The sequence below is a fragment of the Mesitornis unicolor genome, unplaced genomic scaffold (assembly GCF_000695765.1).
Source record: "Mesitornis unicolor isolate BGI_N332 unplaced genomic scaffold, ASM69576v1 scaffold11914, whole genome shotgun sequence".
In the NCBI taxonomy this organism is placed as follows: Eukaryota; Metazoa; Chordata; class Aves; order Mesitornithiformes; family Mesitornithidae; genus Mesitornis; species Mesitornis unicolor.
In genome coordinates, this window is record NW_010179477.1 from 53,175 (window position 1) to 75,262 (window position 22,088).

Genomic DNA, 22,088 nt, shown 5'->3' on the forward strand with positions numbered 1-22,088 from the left:
TTACAAAGGGATGATACAGGTGCAGTTCACAAAGGGATGATACCCGTGCTTGCCACTTGAAGATGTATTTAAGTTGTTTTGTATCACAGGATTCCAGTGGTTAAATTAGGTGCCACAATGATCACTGCTCTGGCTGCTTGATCTGAGTTGGAAGCACCAGAATCTCTCCACACTCTGCTGTTTCTTCACTTCACTGGAGGTTGTGGGTTCAAGCATGTTGTCTAAAAACCAGGGCTTGCTATTTCAGCATCAGAACACCTGACTCCCTTTATGGATCTAATCCAAAATTCTTCACTTCTTTTGAATAAATATTCTCCCATTTATGTAAGTTTACAGTCTATGATAACCAGGAATATTATTTCTTGATTCTCCAATCATCAGTTAAACCGTTGTCTTCAAATATCGCTGAATTAAAAGGAATAATGCAATAATTTAAATTCATGATGGATTAAAGCAAAACCATATTGCCCTTATTATAGGTTATTAACAGGCTGAGAATGTGAGATTTTGATTCCTCAGAAGACATGCTGTTTATTCAACTATTTCTTAGTTCTCCATTTTATTTGGAAATAATGCCTTAACGAAAGATGTAAGGTAATTGCACTCTTCTATACCATGTTGTCCTTGTTATCAGTTAATATTTAAAGACTATTAACGGACGTATCAAATTTTATGTAGTCTTATTTTACTTTGGAATATTTGAGTCATGTTCTGGCAGACCCTGGGAACACTCTTCACAGCTCCTGTGAAGCAAATGATCAGGGTAGTGGTCCTGCATGGCCTCCTGTTTCTCACTACTATTAAATCCTGGATTAAACACTATTAGCTCTTGCAGTCAGCAGGTCCATAATCTTGTGGGGGGAGACTGTTCTGGCTCCTAAGTTAATTACAGAATGTCTGTATCTTTTCCTCTGCTTTTCTTTTCTGAAGCATTAGTCAGGATGAGGAGCTTCCTCACGTTTATTGGTACCTTTCCAGGTTGAAGAAGGAGATAATCCCTAAAGAACTGGCTACCAGGCCCTAAAAGTGGGTCCTGATGTTATTTTGATGGTTTATTGCTGTGGAAATCTTTCACGACATTCACTTTTGTGGCGATTGAGGCATGAAAAACGTCTCACCGTGGGTTTGTCAGTGTTGCCATGTACTTAAGACTTAAAAAAAACACTGTGCGGTTTGGCTACGGATTGTGTCAACAACAGAAAGTGGTCAGACATGACATCTTTAAAGGACTGTACCCATCCAGAATCAGTCATTCTGCATTTTGTATTCTGACAAGTCAGTGAGGGCAAAACTCCTCTCTGGCTTAACTCTACTTGTCATTTTTTGTTCAGGATTTGGGTAGCAGACAATCTAGTCTGAAGTGCATACAAAGTGATCTGAAAAATCATTATCATTTAGAAAACGTGATAAAGGCTTCAGTGGCTGCCTATTGCTGCTGCCACAGACTAATTATATTCCCTAGGTGTTACTGACTAAAGCTGAAGTTCTGGATTCCTTACAGTGATAAACATTCGGGTGGCGTTGGTGGGAGCTTTGCCGGTGTGAGGAGCGTGCATTTCTACACTTGAATTTTTTACAAATAAAATGGAAATAGTGTCAATTTTGAGACCCTCAGGGCTGTTTTTAAATAACACATCTTGGTCCCAGAGAGGTCTCTGGGAGTTCTGCAATTAACTTATAAAGTGTCAATGTTTTGATGACAAATGTGGATTAATTAATCACAAAATTTTGAACAAATCCTATTGCAAACAGAGAAATATTTGGTGAGCCCTGCTCTGGGCACCTCTCAAATAATGATATTAAGGAGCAGTGCAGTGTCTGATAGAAGGCACATCTTTCTTGATCCTCCTGATCTTTTCTCATGTAATCAGCCTTATGAATTTAGGAGGATTATCCTCCAATCTCCCCATGTGGTGGTAAGAGGCAGTAAGTCAAATGCCTCTTGTCAGAACAGTAGCTGTTGAAGAAAGCGTCTTAATTGTCAGCTAAAAATCAACTGATATTTTTTCTCAAATCAGTCATTCTTCTCTTTGCTCCTGTGATTCCTACTTACATCTGAGGTAGTTCACTCTATACTGGAATGTTCTTTCCACATATATATGCATTTGCATCTGTTTCTGAGCTTTAAAAGTAGCCCTTTATTTCTTTATGCCTGCCGGCTTTTAACCTGATGCATCACTTTTTGTTTACCTTCTGGAAAACGCAGACAATTGCAGTGTATAATTATTTTTGTTATTTACATTGAGCTTAGGACACTGAGGTGGTTTCCATCTCTAAAATGATGCAGGATTTTAGACTGACTGTATAGGAAATACTGAGAAGCCAGACTATCATCTTATATGGTTATCTTAGCATCATTTGATAATGCTGAGCTTTTCCACATAAGACTAAAAAGACATGAAATAGTCACCATTTGGTAATAAAAAGTTAGCTATTTTTAAGAAATCTACAATCATCAAAGCACAATTATGTTTCCCCATTCTCAAGCAGTTCTTATTCATGCATGTTTAATTCTGTTTTAGTTAACACTTGTAATAACCACTTGTAACAACCCTTATCAGCACCACAACTAAAGAGGGTGATTCTGTGCAGTTCAATGAGAACTTTGAAAATATCAGAGCAGCTCTGTCTCGTTAATCTTCTTCTGTGGATGGTCTGAACAAAAGCCCTGGATTTGGACATACTCAAAATTTGGAGCCATTTTAAATCCAAAGACAGCCTTGGAGCTGAACCTGTATGTCAATACCATCTTCATCTGACTTCATTTACACACACACAGAATCACACACACAGAATGGCTCGGTTGGAAAAGCCCTCTGAGATCATCACGTCCAACCGCTCCTGTCTACCCCCTAAACCATATCCTTAAGTACCTCGTCTACCCGCTCTTTAAACACATCCAGGGATGGTGACTCCACCACCTCCCTGGGCAGCCTGTTCCAGCTTCTGACGACCCTCTCAGTAAAGAACTTCCTCCTTATCTCTAACCTGAACCTCCCTTGGCACAGCTTGGTGCCGTTTCCCCTTGTTCTATCCCCCATCACCTGGGAGAAGAGACCAGCACCCACCTCTCTACAACCTCCCTTGAGGCAGTTGTAGGTGGTGATGAGGTCTCCCCTCAGCCTTCTCTTCTCCAGGCTAAACAAGCCCTGTTCCCTCAGCCGCTCCTCATTTACCTACTCATAAGGAAGCAAATCATCACAAAAGCTGAAAATTCATTTAGAGGTGCATGTATGGCAGCACAGAATGGTAAGGGAGAACGCTTGCAAGCCCGTACTGGAAAACAGAACAGAAACCTGCGTTGTTCAACAGAAACACAAGTTCCTATTGGTCTCTATTAATCGAATATTCTCCTCCCTTATTATAGTATATTTCATTACAACTATTGTGCAAGGATACTGCAAATACCTCACTAGGCTACATGATGTGGTTCTACTGGAGGTCAAGCAAACTCTGCCACCGCTGTTCTCATGCTTTTGGTCTAAGCAAGCTGAGTAAACAAAAGCACAGAAGCCCATTCCCCAAGAGAAGTCGCTTACCTTTTTCACATCAGGGATATTAAAGAACTTCTTGGTGTGAGCAGCCCATCCCGCTATCCCGATGTCCAGAGGGAAAACAGTCTCATTGTCTGGATTCACCAAATTCTCCTCAAAGCTGGAAGTTGGAGTGACATTGAGAAGCCTGGTGGCTACCTCTGGAATACCATTTCGGGAACGACAAATAAACATACTACACCGATCAGCTGCCAGCAGCTGGGCCAGCCTCTGCAGGGCCTTGTGCACTATCTTTTCCATAACGCCCGCTTCGTCTTGGATTTCTGTGAGCAGCTCAAAAAGTATGTTACACTCCTCCAGACGGGACATGTCTTTGAAGCTGACTCCTTCCTTCACATCTCCAGGGCTCACTTTAAAGATACTTCCCAGCACTTCTGCCCTCATTTTTCTGTCAAAATACTCCTTGGCAAACTGGGGGTTGTTCTCCAAGTATTTTTCAACGGCGTCTTTATTTACCTCACCCATTTTTGCTGGATTGTTCCTAGAATTTCTTTTAGAACTGCATCACCATCAAAGCAGGAGCGGTAGCAAGAAGTCCTAACTTGATGCTAGTAAGAAAAAGGTAATTTGTACATATTGTATAGCTCACAGGCATAGTACATTCACCTTCCGCTGTGGCTTCCAAGCCTTCTGAAACTCTTGAGATATGACAGAAGGCACTGGCTTAGCATCTTCTTAGTGTGAGATCTTGGAGACTGCTAATTAAAGAGATGTCAGGACACTAAACCCCTGAGCGTTCTTAGCTCATAAATCCTAAGGGAATCATTTTAGCATTTGAAACGAACTGATTAATTCTTAGACCTTATAAAATTGTCTGATGTGTAGGTACGCACACCTATCTGTTACCCCCTTCATTCAGAGTACTATACATTGCACTATATACACAAAAGCTCCCACTGAAACTTAATGTGAGGAATTCCACTTAGATACTTAACTCACATTGTACACGTGCACAGATGTACACACGTGTATTTGTGAGAGGTGCTTAAGGGGAGGAAAACAGAACACTAGAGAGAAAACTTTAAAACTGCAAAACTCCATTTTCCTCAAGATAGTCAGGAGATGATTGAATTTGGATTACTAAAAGTAAATAATTATCAAGCTATACGTGCACAGGTGGAATCCTAAAGACCTTACAGAAGTCTGAACTTACTCAAGTGATTTACCCAGGTGAAGATGGAATAAGATATGACTTTTTTTTTCTTTCTTTTTTTTTCCCCCCAAAACAGATAGCCTGAAGGACAAAGTAAAATCAGACAATGGCTTGAATTCAAACTAAGTTCAGGAGACAGTAATTTTTTCACCCTGTAAGCGTAAAAAAACTGGTTAGGGTCCTGCAAGTAATGTAGTTTCTTCTATGCCTTCTTCAGTAAAAGTGGGAGATCTCTGCTCTTTTAAATAGCAGAAAAATGGTAACAACTGCCAGATAGTGGGCAAAGAGGGAATCTTTGAGCTGGTTGTAGCTTTATAACATGTTTGAAGTTTCCTACTATTGGATGTTCAGCAGTACTCACATGAATAGAAAAGGAATGACGAAAACTGTATTGAACCATAGGAGCAAACACCCCAAGGCTACGTGAGTGAGAAGGCTGAGTTTAAGTCGAGTGCCAGCTATGACAGAAAATGATCTGTGCTCGTTGAAACAAATCTGAATTTCAGCACAGTCGGAGGGCTGCAATACAACTCGTCTTAGTTCTATTTGAGGCATCCACATCGATCAGAGCACAGAAAGAGATTCTTGGTATAAGGAAAATAGACCATATACCCTTTGGCAATTCTTAATTTGAAAAGAGTGATTGTCAAAGTACAACTTTAACTGTCTGCCAGAGGCCGCCGTGTGTCAACATCCGTTTTTATCAGCAGATCTAAAAGAATCAACATGGGCAACTGGCACTGATCCTCCCGTGCACAAAGAGCAGGTCGGCCATTGGCCTGGCAGCTCACTCCGTAGGTGAGCGTTCCCTCTGACTGTGATAGGAAACGCTGTGTAAGACACTAATTTTTTCCAGACTGCAGTTACCATAACGATTTAAAAACGCATATGAAAACCAGCACAGCACGGCCACATTCTGGCCTGGTTCCTTTTCTCGGGCTGGGTTCTGTATCCCCAGCAGCTCGGGGGTAGCACAGGACCCTCACTGGTGGGTGGAGGAGGTCGTAGCATCTTCCCTACAGGTGTGAACTGGTGATGCTAAATTTGTGGCAGGACTGCACAACGGCAGCACAGCAATGTTCTCACCACTGTAGGTATGGATGGTTCACAAAAAACCAGCAGAAGAAAACATCACATATGTCTTAGTTTTGAATAGGTTTTTTTTTTAATAATTTGATCAACATGTATAAAAGCGATAGAGAACTGAGAATAATTTTATGTGTATTTACTCGTGGAGTTAAGTTATTTCTCTTCATTGGTCATCTTCCTAATTTGCAGCTCAATGCTTTTAATGCTGCCCTTTAAAAAAGAGGATGTTGAAGAGCTCCGATGAAATTATGTGAAGGAATTGTCACATTTTGTTGCATTACTTTTCTTAATGACTTTGGAACATTCTACATAGTAGTTTCTTTGAAAAGGAGAAAGAAGAAAGTCTGTAGAGGATCTGTCTCATGCCCAGCGAAAACATTCTAGAAAATGATCTTTTGTGTAAGATTTACACCTTCATCTTTCTAATGTGAGAAACCAGCTTCACAAGCAGTAATTGTTCTCTATGTTGTGATCACATTATCGAGCAGCCTGTCACTCTCTGGAGGGAGCGTCAGTGAAGAGAAGCACCTCACAGTTACACTCTTTTCTTGGAGAGCGGGGAGGCCGTGGGTTAAGACTTTTCTAAGCTAAGAGCTGTATTATCAGTTGTGCCCATTTTTTCCAATATGCCAGACCACCTAAAATGCTTCTCATGGTTCCACCAAATGTTCCTCATGCCCAGCTATTTTCACAAATTATAAAATAAACTATTTCTATTTTGGGCTAACACATAAACATATTTTAATTAGGCACTACTGTCAGGTGATAAATCTTCCTTTGTAACAAAATATTTCAGCTGTAGCTGGGTTGTCCTGCATCATGAAGCAATTTCTTTTCCTTCGTTTAGATTCCCTCTTACAGGTGCACTCCTGCTCTGTGAAGTGTTTGTGAAAGGGCATGAAAATGTGTATCAGAAAGCAATAACAACCCTGTATGAAGGGTATGTCTGGAAGACAGCTAAGTTGGCTTTGTTTAACAGTTGCTATGTCAGTCATGTTTCATCGTGAACTCTATGCACATATTGATTAACCATGAATGATTAAGGCAAACCAAGAAGTTAAAGTGATTTGATAGAAATTAAAACGTAGTTTGGCACATAACTACACCTTCCCTTTATGGAAGTCCTCATTTTAGAGTTGGGAAAATACAGTGTGTTTGTATTGATGCTTTTTTGTTTTATTTATATTAGTATTTAATGAATTTTGTGAATTAGAAACATTTCAGAGCACACATGTAATTGGAATAAGACAATTATTTTCTATCCTATCTTCTTTGCTCTCCACATCTTCCACACTACTGAACATTTTACCTGCAGTAATGCAAATGCCCATTTATACTTATGTTTATTATAGGAAGCTATAACAAATAATTATTTCACTTTTCTGGCACATTCAGACTTGATTTTACGATTACCTTCTCTAGCAGTTTTTTAATAACATCACATGTTAAGAAAATACGTGTGATGTCATTTGCCTTTGACATTCATATTTACTACAGAAATCAAACTATTTAGGGAGCAGTTCTTACTGGTGGGCCACTCCTGAGCCCTTGCGATACATGGAAACTCCTAAGAAGGATAACTGACAGACGCGGTGGTTTAAATAGACTCAGGCAGCACGTAAATGTCAAAGGCATTTGTAAGGTTTCCCAGATCAGCTCAGTGTTTGTATCTGAGCGTCTCTGCCCATCTTGGTGGCAGTGGTTCATTCCTTTAAGATTTTCTGGAGAAACACAGATCGAATGTGTTTATTTAAGTCTTTTGATGTGGATAATTTTGTGGCCACTGTCTGGACATCGGAGATTCAGTTGTATAATCCAAGAAATTAACGTTAAGAAATATTACTGGTTTTTTCTGCATTATCAGGCTGTGAGAATGGATTGTGTAGGTATTTACAACAGGCACTGCGCCTCTAACAGAGCCTGGGCCTGTGTTTGCAGTACTGAAATGTTTTGGTGTCACTGAGCTGGCGTGTTTTGGGGACTTTCATAAATGACCTCAACTTTTATGTTTCCTTTAAAATAATTTTCTATCCCTTTTCTTACAAATATAATCTTAAAAATGCAAACACTGAAGATAGTAAGTTAGCTGTTTTTTCCTATGACTGCAGATTTTCATGGTCTCTTACAACTACCGATGGTTAGCTCTGGAGATTCACAAAATGAGTAGTCAACAGAGATTTTAGCTTCTAGGGAAGAGTTCCTGAAGTAAATGGCCAGGCTAGCATGAAGTGGTTAACCTGGGTTGCCAGATGCCCTGTAGCTTTGACCATGAGCATGGGATTCTTGGTAGCTTGGCATGAATTTTAGTTTGCAGACTGAGCAAAGGACAGCAGCCTCTTAATCTCATCCACTCTCACATTTACTCCCCAGTGATCTTAGGTTACCTGACCATTTTTATTAATGGGAATATTACTATGCACTGCTGGGAAGGGTCTGACTCTGTCTTCTTCATACCCTCCTGCCAGATACTTTTACACTTGATAAGATCCCTCCAAGCCCTTTTCAGGCCGAACAGTCCCAGCTTTCCCAGTCTGTCCTTTTCTCAGATCCTCTTATTGCCCAGTGATCTTCATGGCTCTTTGCTGGACCAGCTCCAGTCTGTCTGTGTCTTTCGTCATTCATGCGCTTCTCACCAGGCTAGCCAGCCTGTTGGCAAACTTTGATTGTATTTCAAGTTGTTTCCATTTTAGTAATACATCAAGAAAAACATTTCAACTCAGAATCACAGTCCTCACAAATGTTTCCTAAAGGGAATAAAGGTACCGTTTTGAAGTGGGTTTCTTTAAATACTGTTTATAAAGAGTTCAATGTAAATTTACTCCTTAAGCAGAATGTCACGTCACTGAACCACAAAAACAGGTAGTACACAGGCTGGCGTGGTGCAAAGGCCAAGCCATTCTGTCCTTGACCTCTGTACTTAGAGTGCCACCAAGGGGAACAGTCGTGATGGTGACAGTGTACACAGCTGTCCCTTACAGAGTGCGCGGAGCTCCTTGGCTCAGCTCATGCCGCTTGTCGTCGCTTGTTAACACGGGCCTGGCTCCACAGGGCAGGGGCTCCACTTGGATGCACTGTTCTTGTGCACACAGCAGTCATTCATCCCCCCGCAGAATCTGCCTCTAAGAGTTTAATGGACACCCGTGTTTGTGAATGGCTCTCTATAAATACATAACCATAAGAAGACAGCAAATTCAATCTGTATGCAGTCTGGCTGGAAATGAATGCTCCATTTCCTATTGCCAGTTCTTTGAGACAACTTTCCCCAAGAGCTAGACTTATCTGTGTGACTACAAATAAAATTCTAGTTCTTCTAATATTTAAAACTTCCATGTTGCAGTGTTAAAAATGTTTTAAATAGTAATTTGACTCTCGTTACTTCCTTTTTATTGTAAGTCTTAAATGAATCTAAAAGAATTCCTACAATGAAAGCTTTATTCTGCTGTTTCCTTTGAAAATCTGACCTTTTCTGTGTATTTGCTGTTTCTATTCCTAATGGGAGATATTGCAGAATTTTACAGGCTATTAATGTAAAAACTTTTCAATGACAGAAACGCCGCCTGAAGTCAGCCCCTTTTTTTGGCCACTTAGCAAAATTTCAAGGTAGAGCTCTTTTTTCCCCTTCGATTAAATATGGTTAAAAAAATACATACTGATGTTTAAAAAAATCTGTAATATTCAAAATGCACTGCCAGCTTCAAACATTGGGATGGGAAGTCATGCATGAAATTTATCAAGCTTGGTTTTCAACTTACCACAAGGGTTTTTTTTAATTTATGCTTTACATTAGAGGTTATTTGCATGATGATGTGTTACCAATATTTTAAGAATTCTTTTAAATTTCACTGTCTGAGCTTTCCTAGAACCCAGTAATCATTTGATGCCATTGACTTGATCTATGCACACTGCTCTCAGAATCAACGAAGCCCTGGCCCAAATTCTGTTCCTTTCTGTTCGCATAAGAACAAATCTGCAAGGGGTGCATCCAGACTCCAAAGATCTGGATGAGGATCACTTTCTGGCACAATTTCTCAACCGAACTCATAGCCCAAGTCAATCCAAATGATGATTAACTGAGGCAAAGTTTACACTGTTTATGAGTTTACATAGTTGTGCTGGCATAGCTACATCTGTTAGGACTGAGAAAAAAATGACCCTTGAATTGTGATAACAATGCTAGTCTGGCAGCAACCTTCCATCCCTTCTCCAACACACTTCCAATCTAGATATGACTAACAGCAGAGGAGCCTTTTTGCCTAAAAATCTTATTGAACCAAAGAAAGGCTTTAGCTGCATTTGTAAAAGGCTTAATTAACATAAACTGTGTCGCAGCTATGCAGAGTTGGAAGTATAACTAAACCAGAAGAGGCAGAGAGCCCATTTTTTACTATGCAACCTTCACATTGTACTGACTTGCCCAGGTCCTCTTCTGCAGTTGTTGAAATCTGACTGAGAAGTACTGGTGTAACTTTACTTCAGTTATTCTCCCACAAATCCACAATGAAAATTGTACAAGAGAAGAGTTCTCTCAGACATTGCCTGGAGTTTGTGGAGATGGCAGATGTGAGGAGCTGAATGAATTAAAAGCTGTAATTACTAAGTTTCTGCCAGACATGATTGCAGAAATCAGTGGAGGCACACAATTAAAACGAAGCTGTGCCGTGGCTAGTGCAAACCTGCGTGTTTCTGATTTCAACATCATTTTTGTCGATGACCTCGGATTGATTTAAAATACTGTAATGGCTCTTGCACATGTTTAGAATTGATCTTAATAAAACACATTCACTGAAGTAAATTTTTCTTTCAGTGAAACCTGGATTAGTCTCCTGTCTGTAAAACTGCTGAGGACAACGTGCAGTAAATGTAATGGGACTACTGACCTAGATCTGCAGGGGTGGTCCAATCTCATCAGGTTTTAGACTCCTTTGACATACTCTGCCTTAGAATTTTCATGGATAATTATGTTACTGTCAAAGTTTTGTAGGAATAGATTGGATCCTGAACGAACCTCTCTGACAATATCCAGCAGTATACAGACTTTTGAAGAGGACAAATAATGATACTTCACAAATTGGCAGAGAAAAAAGAAATAATTGTTTTCTGTGGCATTAAAGAAAGTAATAGACTTACAGGTTATAAATTAAGCTATGATTCCTCTTCTTACTATCAGTCGTGTAAGACACTGAACATAAAAAGTTCATGGTGATTATGATCTTGTAAGTACGATGACTTCATACATTGAGACTAGTGAGTGTTCTGTAAAGGTTTTGTGAAAATGCATCTATGTACCTGGCATCCCCATTGCCAGGGGCTGGAGCAAGGTTGTAAAAGCCCCCAGACGTACAGAGATGGCTGTTTCTCCTCAGTGTCTGTAGGAATTAGAAAACTTGAACATCTCAGTTTAAAAATGGAAATGTTGTCTCACTGAACACTACTGTTGAAAGGTTCAGGACAATTAACATGCATCGACCTTTCTGGTTACCTGTGTTATATACGTTATTTACTCCAAATAGAAGCTTAATATTAAACGGAATGGAATTTTTAGTATCTGAAGTTATCCAGGGAATCAAGAGCTTCAGAGCAGGCTTGGAGCAGCCCTGAGTATTTGATATTTTGATGTTTGAGAAAGTGAACAAAACCTACTGTCCATGCAAAAAGGCTCCAACACAGAGCAGAAGAGAAAGAATGACAGATGAATCAGATTGTGCCACTGTTTGCATTACACATAAAGAAGATTGCAAAGGGCAGCAACAATAAAAAGTTTAATATTTGAATATATGAAAGGAATGGAAGTCTGAAGTAAATTTCTGGGAAAGGCCACGCTGAATAAATTGCTTTAATTCTGTATATCAGCTACTGTTGAAGTATTTTTTATACTACATCGGTGTCTCCACATTTAAACTACATTTTTGCTTCATTCTTAAACTGATGAACACAGACCTTTCAACTAACAGGCTTCTGCCTTTATTCTTTCAAAACTAGGACGTGGAAAAAGTAGGTGAATTAGATTTTTTGGTAACAATCCTTCCTATCCTGCTCTAGTTACATGTCTAGAAAATAATTAACAGGTTTTCTCTAATGCTTCCTAAAGATGTTGAAACTATAGAACAAATATTGACTGAGAGGCAGCAAAACTTGCATGGACAAGAGAAAACAATAATGGCTTATATAACTGAAAACAGTTTGCCAAAAACAGAATAGAAATCCTGGAAGCTCTGATTTAAAACTGATATCAAAAGGGCCCGATGTGGTGCACACACGCATTTGAGTATTTGCAGGCCACACGTATGTCTCGCCATGGTTGCAGTACCACACAAATGTGGTTTTTTTTTACCTTCCTGAAGATTTGCAGGGCCCCAGTTCCTGTCCCTGGGAGTGGATCATGAGGTGGTTTAATGCCCAAGCCAACCTTTGGGAAGCAAGAGGGAACCAGCCATGAGGACCTGAAGAGGATCTGGCAGGACCAGGCTTTCAGAATCATTAGCAGAAACTTGCAAGTACGATGTTTGCTGCTGTTTATCAGGGGAAGAGAAGAAAGGAATTTGGGGAGGAGATGGACGAAACAAGCCTGCACCTTGTAACTGGGTTGAGCACATTGGGTAAGAAGGACTTTAGACTGCAGTGTGTAAAATCACAGAGGAGCTGGAGGCAGCTTACTCTCCCCCCTGCAAAGACTGGGTGCCTCTCTTTTCCTTTGTTCTCGCCACACATGTGCACACCCCTTCCCCCAGCTGTAAGATCTGCCTTTGGGTTAGGAAAACCAAAGAGAGGCATTTGCTCCTAGCGCCTGCTTGGCTACAGGTCAGGGTCAAAGATCAACCGAGCCCATGAATATTACACAAGAGGCTGTTGTGAAGGGGCCCCAACCTGCAGCATCCATCGGCCTGCCTCCCTACTCCCCCTCCAATGCTGGCTTTGTACCTCAAGGGGTTGCGAAAGCCCTGGGACTACATAAAGCATTCCCTGTCTGGGTGCCCTACCACTGCCATTAACACTTGGACTCTCAAGAGGCTACAGGGACCAGCACTGTCTGTGAGGAACCCTGCTGTGGTGGGCTGGGGAGAACCTGGTGACTTGCTTGTGCATACATCAGGGAAAGCCACACGGTGCCCTGGAACCTGTCAGGGCAGCCTTCCTCGCTTCCCCGCCTGTGTGACAGAGCCCGTTTCTGATGCTATTCTCTGTTTGCTGTTGCTGCAGGGACGAGATGGCTCGCACGGGGAGAACTCTGCCCTGGCTGATGCTGCTGGCACTGGCCTTGCTGGGCAGCAGCACGGCGGAGCGGGACTGCCGAGTAAGCAGCTTCAAAGTCAAGGAGAACTTCGACAAGACCAGGGTAAATCTTCTTCCTCTCCTGGGTCTGTGCTGTCTCGCCTACCTGTTCTCGGGCTACAAAATCTGGCATTCAGTAGCACCAGCGTGTTCACATTTTAACTCTAAGTCACAGACTGCAATACTGAGAAACAGCAGAAGTGTGTGATGTTGCCCACAGCTCCACAGATGCTTGATCCTGATGTCTCTCATAAAGGAATACTGCAGAAACTGAGGTTTAGCAGTCTGCTCTCAAACTCTATGGTCTGAACAGAAAAGGAGCGTAGTGACTTGATTGTTTCTATGAAAAATTCGTACTCTGGTGTTTTCAGACATCATTGCAAGGAAGAAACATCTATACATCTTGACATCTGTCAGGATCTGCCATTTGTTACTCTCTTCCCACCAGATTTTGTATCCTGAATGCTGGAGACCTGCAGATACAAATAAGCTACACAAAAATGTCAATTCTTTCACAAATCCTGGCTGCACTAGGACATCTTGGTGGGTTTATGCTGTTGGAACAGATAGGTTTGTTTCTTAGGTACAGCTTTGAGGCATGGTGTCAAAGATCTGCATGTCCTTCCCTCTGTTGCCCCTGCTAGTTTGTAATGTCTGTTTGTAATGTTTTCCATACTTCTGGGTCTAACTGCAGCCTTTCTTATTTCCCTGCAGTACAGTGGCACCTGGTATGCCATGGCAAAGAAGGACCCTGAGGGATTGTTTCTGCAGGACAACGTGGTAGCCCAGTTCACCGTAGATGAGAATGGACAAATGAGTGCCACTGCAAAGGGCAGAGTCAGACTCTTCAAGTAAGTTGTTTGCAGTCTCCCTCCTGTTCCACTTCACTAAGCTTCTGCTTTGCTTATTGGTGCTCCGATCCTACCTGCTGTCCCTGTGCTGGTCACACGGTCACGCTGAATCTGTGCTGTAGGATTTGAATGTTATGTTTTCTTTCTCTCTGACTACAGTAACTGGGATGTTTGTGCTGACATGATTGGCTCTTTCACTGACACAGAGGATCCTGCCAAGTTCAAGATGAAGTACTGGGGTGTTGCCTCTTTTCTGCAGAAAGGAAGTGAGTACCTAGCTATAGAAGATGCAGAACTACTCGGGAGCATAGTTTTGTTGTATGTCCATGCTGGGGAAGGAGAAAGTAGTGTTGGAATTCTTAAACACACTTAAAACATGTAATAACTAGGATACAGGAAAGCCTTAATGTGACAAGGTAATCACCATTTTTTATATGGGATAGCTGGTTGTCCTTCTTTAAAGAAGTGAAGGTAAGGCCTTTGTATATCTTTGTATTTCTTTTGTTTGTTACCCAGCAATGTAATGTAAGGTCACTGTTTATAAAGAAATGAAAGGCAGATGAAGTATTTGAAGTCTTGTTTTAGTTCAGAACTCAGTTATCAGATGCTTCTGTTCTCTCTGAAAAGCCTGACATCAAACTTGATCAAGCAGGGAAGAAGATTTTGCAATTGTTATTTTTCTTGGTCTTATGTCTGCAAATGTAGAGGTTTATCTGTTTTAAGAAGCAAATATGACCCAGTATATATATATGTATATATATATTCACATTTTTCTGTTGCCTGCCACACCCTGTGCAAAATGAGTTTATTGAGCCAAGTAGAGACTGAGATGCTTGTAACAAGATATTTCCGTGGATTGTCTCCTTGAGAAGCAGGTGAAATTTGGAAGTGATTGGAGCTCCATTCTTTCCAAAAACACAGCTACAAAGAATGCTTTGGATGCAAACAACGCTTGAATTGTTGCTGAATCTCCTCACAGCATGCTGCTGAAGCATGTTTTCATGAATACTTGCTGGCTGACCTCAGACTCTGCCTTTCTAAAAACAGTGGTTCCCCACCCACAGGAGAGATGGGCAAGAGAATGTACAGGGCTGCCTTCACTGGCACAGATGTAGTGCAAGGGAGGATCTTTTGCTCTGGGAGAGGAAGGAGCAGAGATTACACTTTTCACTGCAAACTCATAGGTTCACTTCTGTTAGCACAGGGTGTCTGTGAGACCAGGTATTTATCGGATTACCTATCTAGTTAAGAATTATCTGAAATTGTAACTGTTTTGAGAAGAGGTTTTATGGCAGAGCTTGTAGCAAATACACTTCTAACACACATGGAAACTGCATGATAATCCTTTTCCTTAAAAATACATTCATCGTGCTGTTTTCTTTGGAGTTACGGCAGCAATCTCTTTAGATTTACTAAATTTTACTTGTGTCTCTAACACCGTTGCTTCTTTGCTGTGGTTTCTTCCAGATGATGATCACTGGGTAGTAGACACAGATTATGAGACGTATGCCCTTCATTACTCCTGCCGCCAACTAAATGAAGATGGCACTTGTGCTGATAGCTATTCCTTTGTGTTCTCCCGGGACCCCAAGGGATTGCCTCCAGAGGCACAGAAAATTGTCAGACAAAGGCAGATGGACCTCTGCTTGGACAGAAAATACAGAGTTATTGTTCATAACGGTAAGAACTCCTTTTTCTGGAGAATTTTATTTCAGGGCTTAATAACTAAAGCACTGGGAGTCTCTTGCTCATTAAATAGCAAATGCATGGAGTCTTTTACTTAGTGGCTGTAATATTGTCTTTTGTAGTAAATTATTTCCAACTTTTACTTCCCTTATCTGAAGGAGAGCTAAGGAGTACAGCTTTTTATGCAGCATATCACATCAGCCGAAACAATAATTAGAGGAAGTTGTAAAACAATTAAATCAACGTAGTATGGGTAAACATAGTAAGGATAAACTTCTCAGTTGCTGTAAAAAGAAATTGTGTCTCTTTAATCAGAACTCTCTGCATTTCTCAACCAAATAGCTGTCAAGTGGAACAGAATGTATTTTCAAAAACTTCTTTGAAAGATTCACAAAAGGCTTTTAAGGAAAATGAGAAGTCTTGGAAAGGACACCTTTTCTCACAGGTCCTCATGCCAACCATTTCACAAAGAGTTGTTGAAGGGGAATATACCCCTCATACTGCAAGTAAGATCCTATCTTGAGTCACGGAGTCGGGCTGAGCTTGCAGTACAAGGAAGGATACAGATTAGTTAACTTGTGTTCAAGGGCATTAGAAAAGGCCAAATGCTGCTCATTCATGCTACAAATTTAGTCTACTTTAATCAATGATCTAGAAGAAAACATGATATAATTACTGAGAAAGATTACACCCAGAGTTAGGAATAGTAAAGAATGAAGAAGACAGAATATTTAGGACAAATAAAGGAGAAGCGTAGCCATCCCTGGCCCTCCCCTCGCATTCAGAAAGACACAGTACGTACGGAAGACTTGACTGGTGGATCAGCTCGGTGTGAACTCCCAGTGTAACACTGTGGCCGACAGTTAATAGGATCCTTGGATGCGTAAATGCAGAAGATAAATTTACAGGCTCCTATGAGACTTGTGCTTGGCATAGGTCTGCTTGCTATGCCACATGTGATGGTAATCGTAACTGGAAAGGGTACCCAGGTTGAATTAGAAGTTTCAAAGACGAGCAGAGAATAACTGAAAGTTTGTAAAACGTGTCCTCTAGAGAGTGCTTCAAAGACCTTGATCTTTTCTCCTTAGAAAGAAGTTAAAGGCTGACCTGAACCAAGTCTGTTCTTGCCCACACAAGTAATGGGAATTGGATAGTAAAGGACTTGCAAACATTGCAATAATAAATTAAAATTGATGGAACTTTAAACTGGACACATTCAGAGCAGAAATAAATAGCCACTTGTTTAACTCCAAAGGTCATTAACCTTTGGAACAGTTTACCAAAAGCTGTTGTGTGCTTCATCGCTGAAATCTGTAAATCAAGATGAAAGGCTTTTCTAAATTACATGGTAGAGTAAACTGGGATTGACTGAAGGAACTTGAGTGTTTTATAAAGAAAGTCAGAACAGACGAGCACAGTCAGCTCTTGTGGCTCTATTACCTGTTCATCTGATCTCTAAACAGAGAGTAATACATTGCCATGTTGTAAAGTAGGTATGCTGATAACAGGGTGCCTGAAAGATCTGCTAAGGTGGGTGGTGTTTAGAATACTGATTAGTGACCTGGAAAAAGTGCCTGACAACCATGAAAAATGGTCTTGAATGAGAATTTGGAGACAACATAAAAGACAGTTGAGATTTAAGGCAATCAAGACTAAGAGACATCATAAATGCAAGTGAAATTGGCTTTTGTGAATGATGTATGTGATTGCATAAGGGGTAGGGTGAAAAACAATGTCATTAGACGAACTGATGATACTTTCTTGTTTTGGATGCTGCATCCACTGCTCTGCAGATGAAGTGCAGCAAGAATGAAAATTTCTGAAGATGAGAAAACAAAACAATGAGATGATTAGGGATATTTTTGTATTAAATCTCAGACAAAGTGCAGATATACAGCTGCTGTGCTTTGACTTTAAGAGGTGTGTGTTATGGTCCTTGCGTCTCCGTCAAACCTAGTGAAAATACCATCGCCCCGTAAAATCAGGGTATCGGGCTAGCCCAAGTACTGCTCTGATCCTGCATGGTGGCATCTGTGTTTTTATTACTTCTACATTATATGAGGCTTGCAAGGCAATAAATAGATTGTAGATCTTTGCAAGAAAGTATAAACCAAAAGGAAAAAGTGAATACATTCATTTATTCATGGCTTGTGACACAACTTTTTCAAATATCTCAGTACTTCTATTTAATAGAGCGCTTGTGTTTTTTCATGGACTATAAAACCAAGAGTGTAATTGAAAAATTAAAGGTCAGATTGTTTTTTGGAAGTTCAGCCTTAAATATTCTTTGACTTCCTAACCATAATTTAAAAGTTTATCATGCTGCCTCTAGTTCATGATAGAAATATCAAATCTACCACGTTGCACCAATGAAAAATGGTAACCCAGGTTCTTAATGCCATCTGCTTTTTACTGAGGATTGTGCCAGAGTTTATGAGCCTAGCACCAAAGTATAAACAAAACTTAAAGCCAGTGATTTGCATTTTCCCTTCACTGTTATCGAACCCTGTAATTTCCATAGTGCTAGCTGATTCTGAATTCTCCAGTATCATTAAGCCAAGGATCCTGCACAGCAGGGACATTTGGGAATGAGAGAATGATTGTGAGCTAAACAGAAAAAAAACCCCAAACCAGAACACTTACTGAAAGCTCTGTATCAGAAGCTCTTACGAGATTCACTTAATTGCTTCTGTGTGGATTAGAAGCCTTGCTACTTTAGTTCTAATTCTGCCATGAGGACCTACAGAGTTAGTAGCAAAAAAGCCAGCTTCAATGATCTGCACTGACCTGCACTCCACTGTTCCTCTGTTAAAATTCTGACTGATGTTAACAGATGCTGCAAGAATAAGCTTGGAATTGTTTCTAACTGTACGTGCTCTGCCTATGTCTTAAAGCCAATTTTTTTCCCCAAAGATTTTTTCATTAGCTTATTAAAGAAATACTGCACTCAAATTAAGTTCCTAATCCCCCAAAATAATAAATGTACTGAACTTACCTTGATGGAAGACAAAAAAATCTAAAATAATCGTCTGTTGTGTACTGACTCTTTAAGGCAAAAGAGAACCTAGGAAATGATGAGAATTTTCGTGGTAACACATTGCATTTCTGATGGTAGTTCCTTTCCAAATATGGATCAGGCTATGATACACTCAGTGTCTCAGAGTAATAGATAGCTCAAGCTGCTTTAAGTTATGCAATATGAGTGTGGGTATCGCAGTGGGACTACTTGTAGATCCAATACGATGTCATTTTAGTAGAGTTGAAAGCTGAATCTGCTGTTAGCATTTGCTAGAAGCAGAAATTGTGACTGAAAGAGTGGTAAATTCCTTCAGCGAATTTACTACTGCCATTAAAAGTTGTGGAGGTCAGGAGATTCTTATTTTGTTGAAAGACATTCTTAAATCAATGGTTTTTGAAAGGCAAATAATTTGAAGCTTGTTGGAGTAAATAACTACCTCTTTTATCACTGATCTATCCAGTACCTTGTTTGCCAAAGTATTAAAATGCTTAGAACAGGTGTAACGGGTTGGATGAATTCCTGTTTTGTTTTAAGTAGAAAATTCTTTGGAATTATGAACTGCAGAGCAAGTATTGGCACTGTCATTACAAGTCACAGGCTGCTGGACTCACGAGCATTTTAACGAAATTAGATGTGTATACATTTTAAATTTGGTGGAAGCTTGTATGTCTTAATTTTGGTCCTTGTGTGTTTCAGGGTTTTGCTCTTAAGGAGATCCAAAACTATGGAAAGAAACCATGGATGTAAAGTTAAAACAGTGATCGAGTGTTCTCTTGAAAACCTTTTAAGTGGCTTCATTTAGATTTGGAGTATATTTATCTGAGCTGTGTACCTCACCTTGTTCATAAATCAATGAAACATTTTAATAAACTTGGATTACAGGGATGCAAATTGTTTGCATGCAAATCTGTACATATGCAGACTGATTTTATTAGTAAACTGTTACCTAAATGCACTGTTTTGAAATGGGGGCAGATGGCAATAATGGAGAATTTAATCTTTCTTTTTTTTTAGTGGTTTCCATTTCTAAGAGAGTTTTATTTTAAAAGAAGAATATATGCATTTGCTTTCTAAGTTTTTAAATTTCTTTTCAAATACAATGTCATCTTTTTTCTAGGAAATACTGGAAACCATTCCCAATAGCATTTTAGAAGGCAAAAAGGAATTTCAGTGACCCTATGTATCACTGATTATAATATGACTACTGAAGAAATTTAAAATATGCGTATTTTAAAGAACTATTTTACACACAAGTGAACAATGAACCATTTATTCTTTATTTATAAATTAACAGGCATTGTCCATATTTTCATTTGACATAGAACAACATTGGTCATTCACTTGGTGACAATACACGTTCAGCATCGTGTTTCCTCCAAGAGATGGTTAGTCTGCCCAACCCTGCTCAGGCAGTCAGTTACTCTAAGTCTGTAATCAAGGGCCTTTTTAAAATAGGACTGAAACCAGAGCAGATACTTTCTGAGGATATACATTTTCACTAGAAAGCAGATCTCTCTTACTCAGTAGAAAACAGGGTAAAAATGGATCAGGTGCCCTCTTGATATAGATTCACTGTAACTTCATTAAAGTTAATGACACTTATGCCAACTGAAAATGTACCCTCATAGAAACTAATTCTTCTGGTATGTACTTATTTCAACTCTTTTTCATTCACCAGCTTCACTGCCATATTATATTTATTTCAGTGTAATTGGAAAATTAAATCCATTGGATTAAATTTTCCAAATCTTACTGGGGCAAAGCAGCGGAGTCAGGAGAATCTTACCTGAAGGAATTAAAAATACATATTTAGGTTAGTTTTTTTCCTTCTCAGGCATGTAATACTATAACATAGTGACCTATTCAACGTGGGATAGTGTAGACATTAACTTCCAAAGTGAGACATGGCTCAGACTTCAAATAATTATCTAGTAATGAACGACAAATTTGGTTGTTCGTGGTTACTTCTTCTTGCAGTGGTTTCTGTACCAGCCCCTCGCCTTACAGAGTTCCCTGTGCAACACAGATGAATTTCCTGGCATTTACGTCTGAAATGGGCAAAATTATACAAAATTGGATTGACAGCAGAGTTGGCAAAAGTGAATAACACTATCCAGAAGAAAACTGATGGCAAAAAACTTAAATCTTTTTTTTCATTCTGGACTAGGATTAAAAGAATAATTACGGTAATTGGGCTCCACATGATGAAGAACGAGATCATCAACACAAAGAGGGCTCGGAATAGTTTGTAGTCTTGCTGGGAAACACGAATCTGATGATTTTCTGAGTAGGCTAAACCAGCATTTAAACTCCTCCTTGATGCTTTTGTAATCTGCAGTAAAAGAGAAAAAAAAGTAACTTTCAGTGAAACCTTTAACCCATTTTTTCAAGTGCGAAGGCAAATCTTGGCTCATGAAGTTTCTGTTTTGAAAAGTAACTGCAACAAAGGTGTTGTGGAATTCTATTTTCACTTTCTGCCAATGGTTCACTTTCAAACACTCTCACTTCACTTTGTATTTTGCCTCTCAGTTGTGAACACGTCTCAGTATTAGTCAAGCTGGTTGTTCTCCTCATGGCTCTCTACCAGCCATAAATACTTTTCAGCAAAAAACAGAGCCTTAATTACTAATGAAATCCCATTAACTTCAAATTATGACCTCATTTGTTCTACCTAAATAAACCCATTGATTTTTCTCACAAATGCAAACTGGAACATAGTTAACAATCCTGTTGATGTGCAAGAAGGAACGCAATCCAATTCTCCTATGGCTATGCTGGTATCATAAGGTAGGTATCAGAAGGAGCATGAAGTTATTACAACAACTAAATCATGGTATGTTTTAAATTTGAATGGGATTTTACATTAAGTTTTGGGTAAACTTATAGTTTTTCAGTCAGTAATAGGAACTGCTTTCTATGAACTAACAGAAAATGTTATGGATCCTTTTGTCACTACGAAAATCTGTGTCTTGTGAAAGTACTGCCTGATGTAATAAACCAGGCTACGGGTAGTTTGGGAATCTGGTATTTATGAGTGTGAATCATCTGCCATCAGGCAGAATACTGAATCCCAATGGCTTGCAGAAAACTCTTAAATTTCATGCTCTACATCTTTGTCTTCACTGAAGTTGGCATAGCACAGTAAGTCCGTTACATTCATATATCTGATATAAATAAAATAAAATAGAATATTTAGCAAACAAACATTTAGGGTAAACAACTGAGATGCCATTTTACCCTCTGCATGGGTACAGAAGGGCTATTTTCAAAAGCCTGGATTAATTTGGTATCTAAGTAGGAAACTCAAAAGGTGTAAGACTTCCTGCTACTTCTGTGTGTGGTATTTACCTTTAGCAATAGCTAAAGGAAGGATAACACCAATACTAGTAAGAGTCAGTAGCTTCCTGGTTCAGGTAAGGATGAAAAAGGTTATATATATATATATATATATAATAATTTGCCAGTCT

The 22,088-nt window shown here is 39.7% G+C and overlaps 2 protein-coding genes across 3 annotated transcripts in view; one reads left to right on the top strand and one right to left on the bottom strand.

Annotated features, from left to right (window-relative positions):
• PDE6C (phosphodiesterase 6C, cGMP-specific, cone, alpha prime) overlaps positions 1-4,215 on the bottom strand; it is a 29,601-nt gene extending 25,386 nt beyond the window's left edge. For both annotated transcript variants that reach the window (XM_010182800.1, XM_010182801.1), the window contains exon 1: positions 3,540-4,215. In XM_010182800.1, coding sequence (XP_010181102.1) covers positions 3,540-4,019 — 480 coding nt within the window. In that variant the 5' untranslated portion in view covers positions 4,020-4,215. The remainder of the gene's footprint in view (positions 1-3,539) is intronic.
• An 8,563-nt stretch (positions 4,216-12,778) lies between these two features.
• Positions 12,779-19,664, top strand: RBP4 (retinol binding protein 4, plasma). The gene is made up of 6 exons (XM_010182802.1): positions 12,779-12,825; positions 12,994-13,129; positions 13,780-13,916; positions 14,076-14,182; positions 15,384-15,596; positions 19,318-19,664. Exons 2-6 carry the CDS (start codon positions 13,001-13,003, stop codon positions 19,329-19,331), a joined length of 600 nt encoding a protein of 199 aa, XP_010181104.1. The 5' UTR covers positions 12,779-12,825; positions 12,994-13,000; the 3' UTR covers positions 19,332-19,664.
• Positions 19,665-22,088: the final 2,424 nt, after the last annotated feature.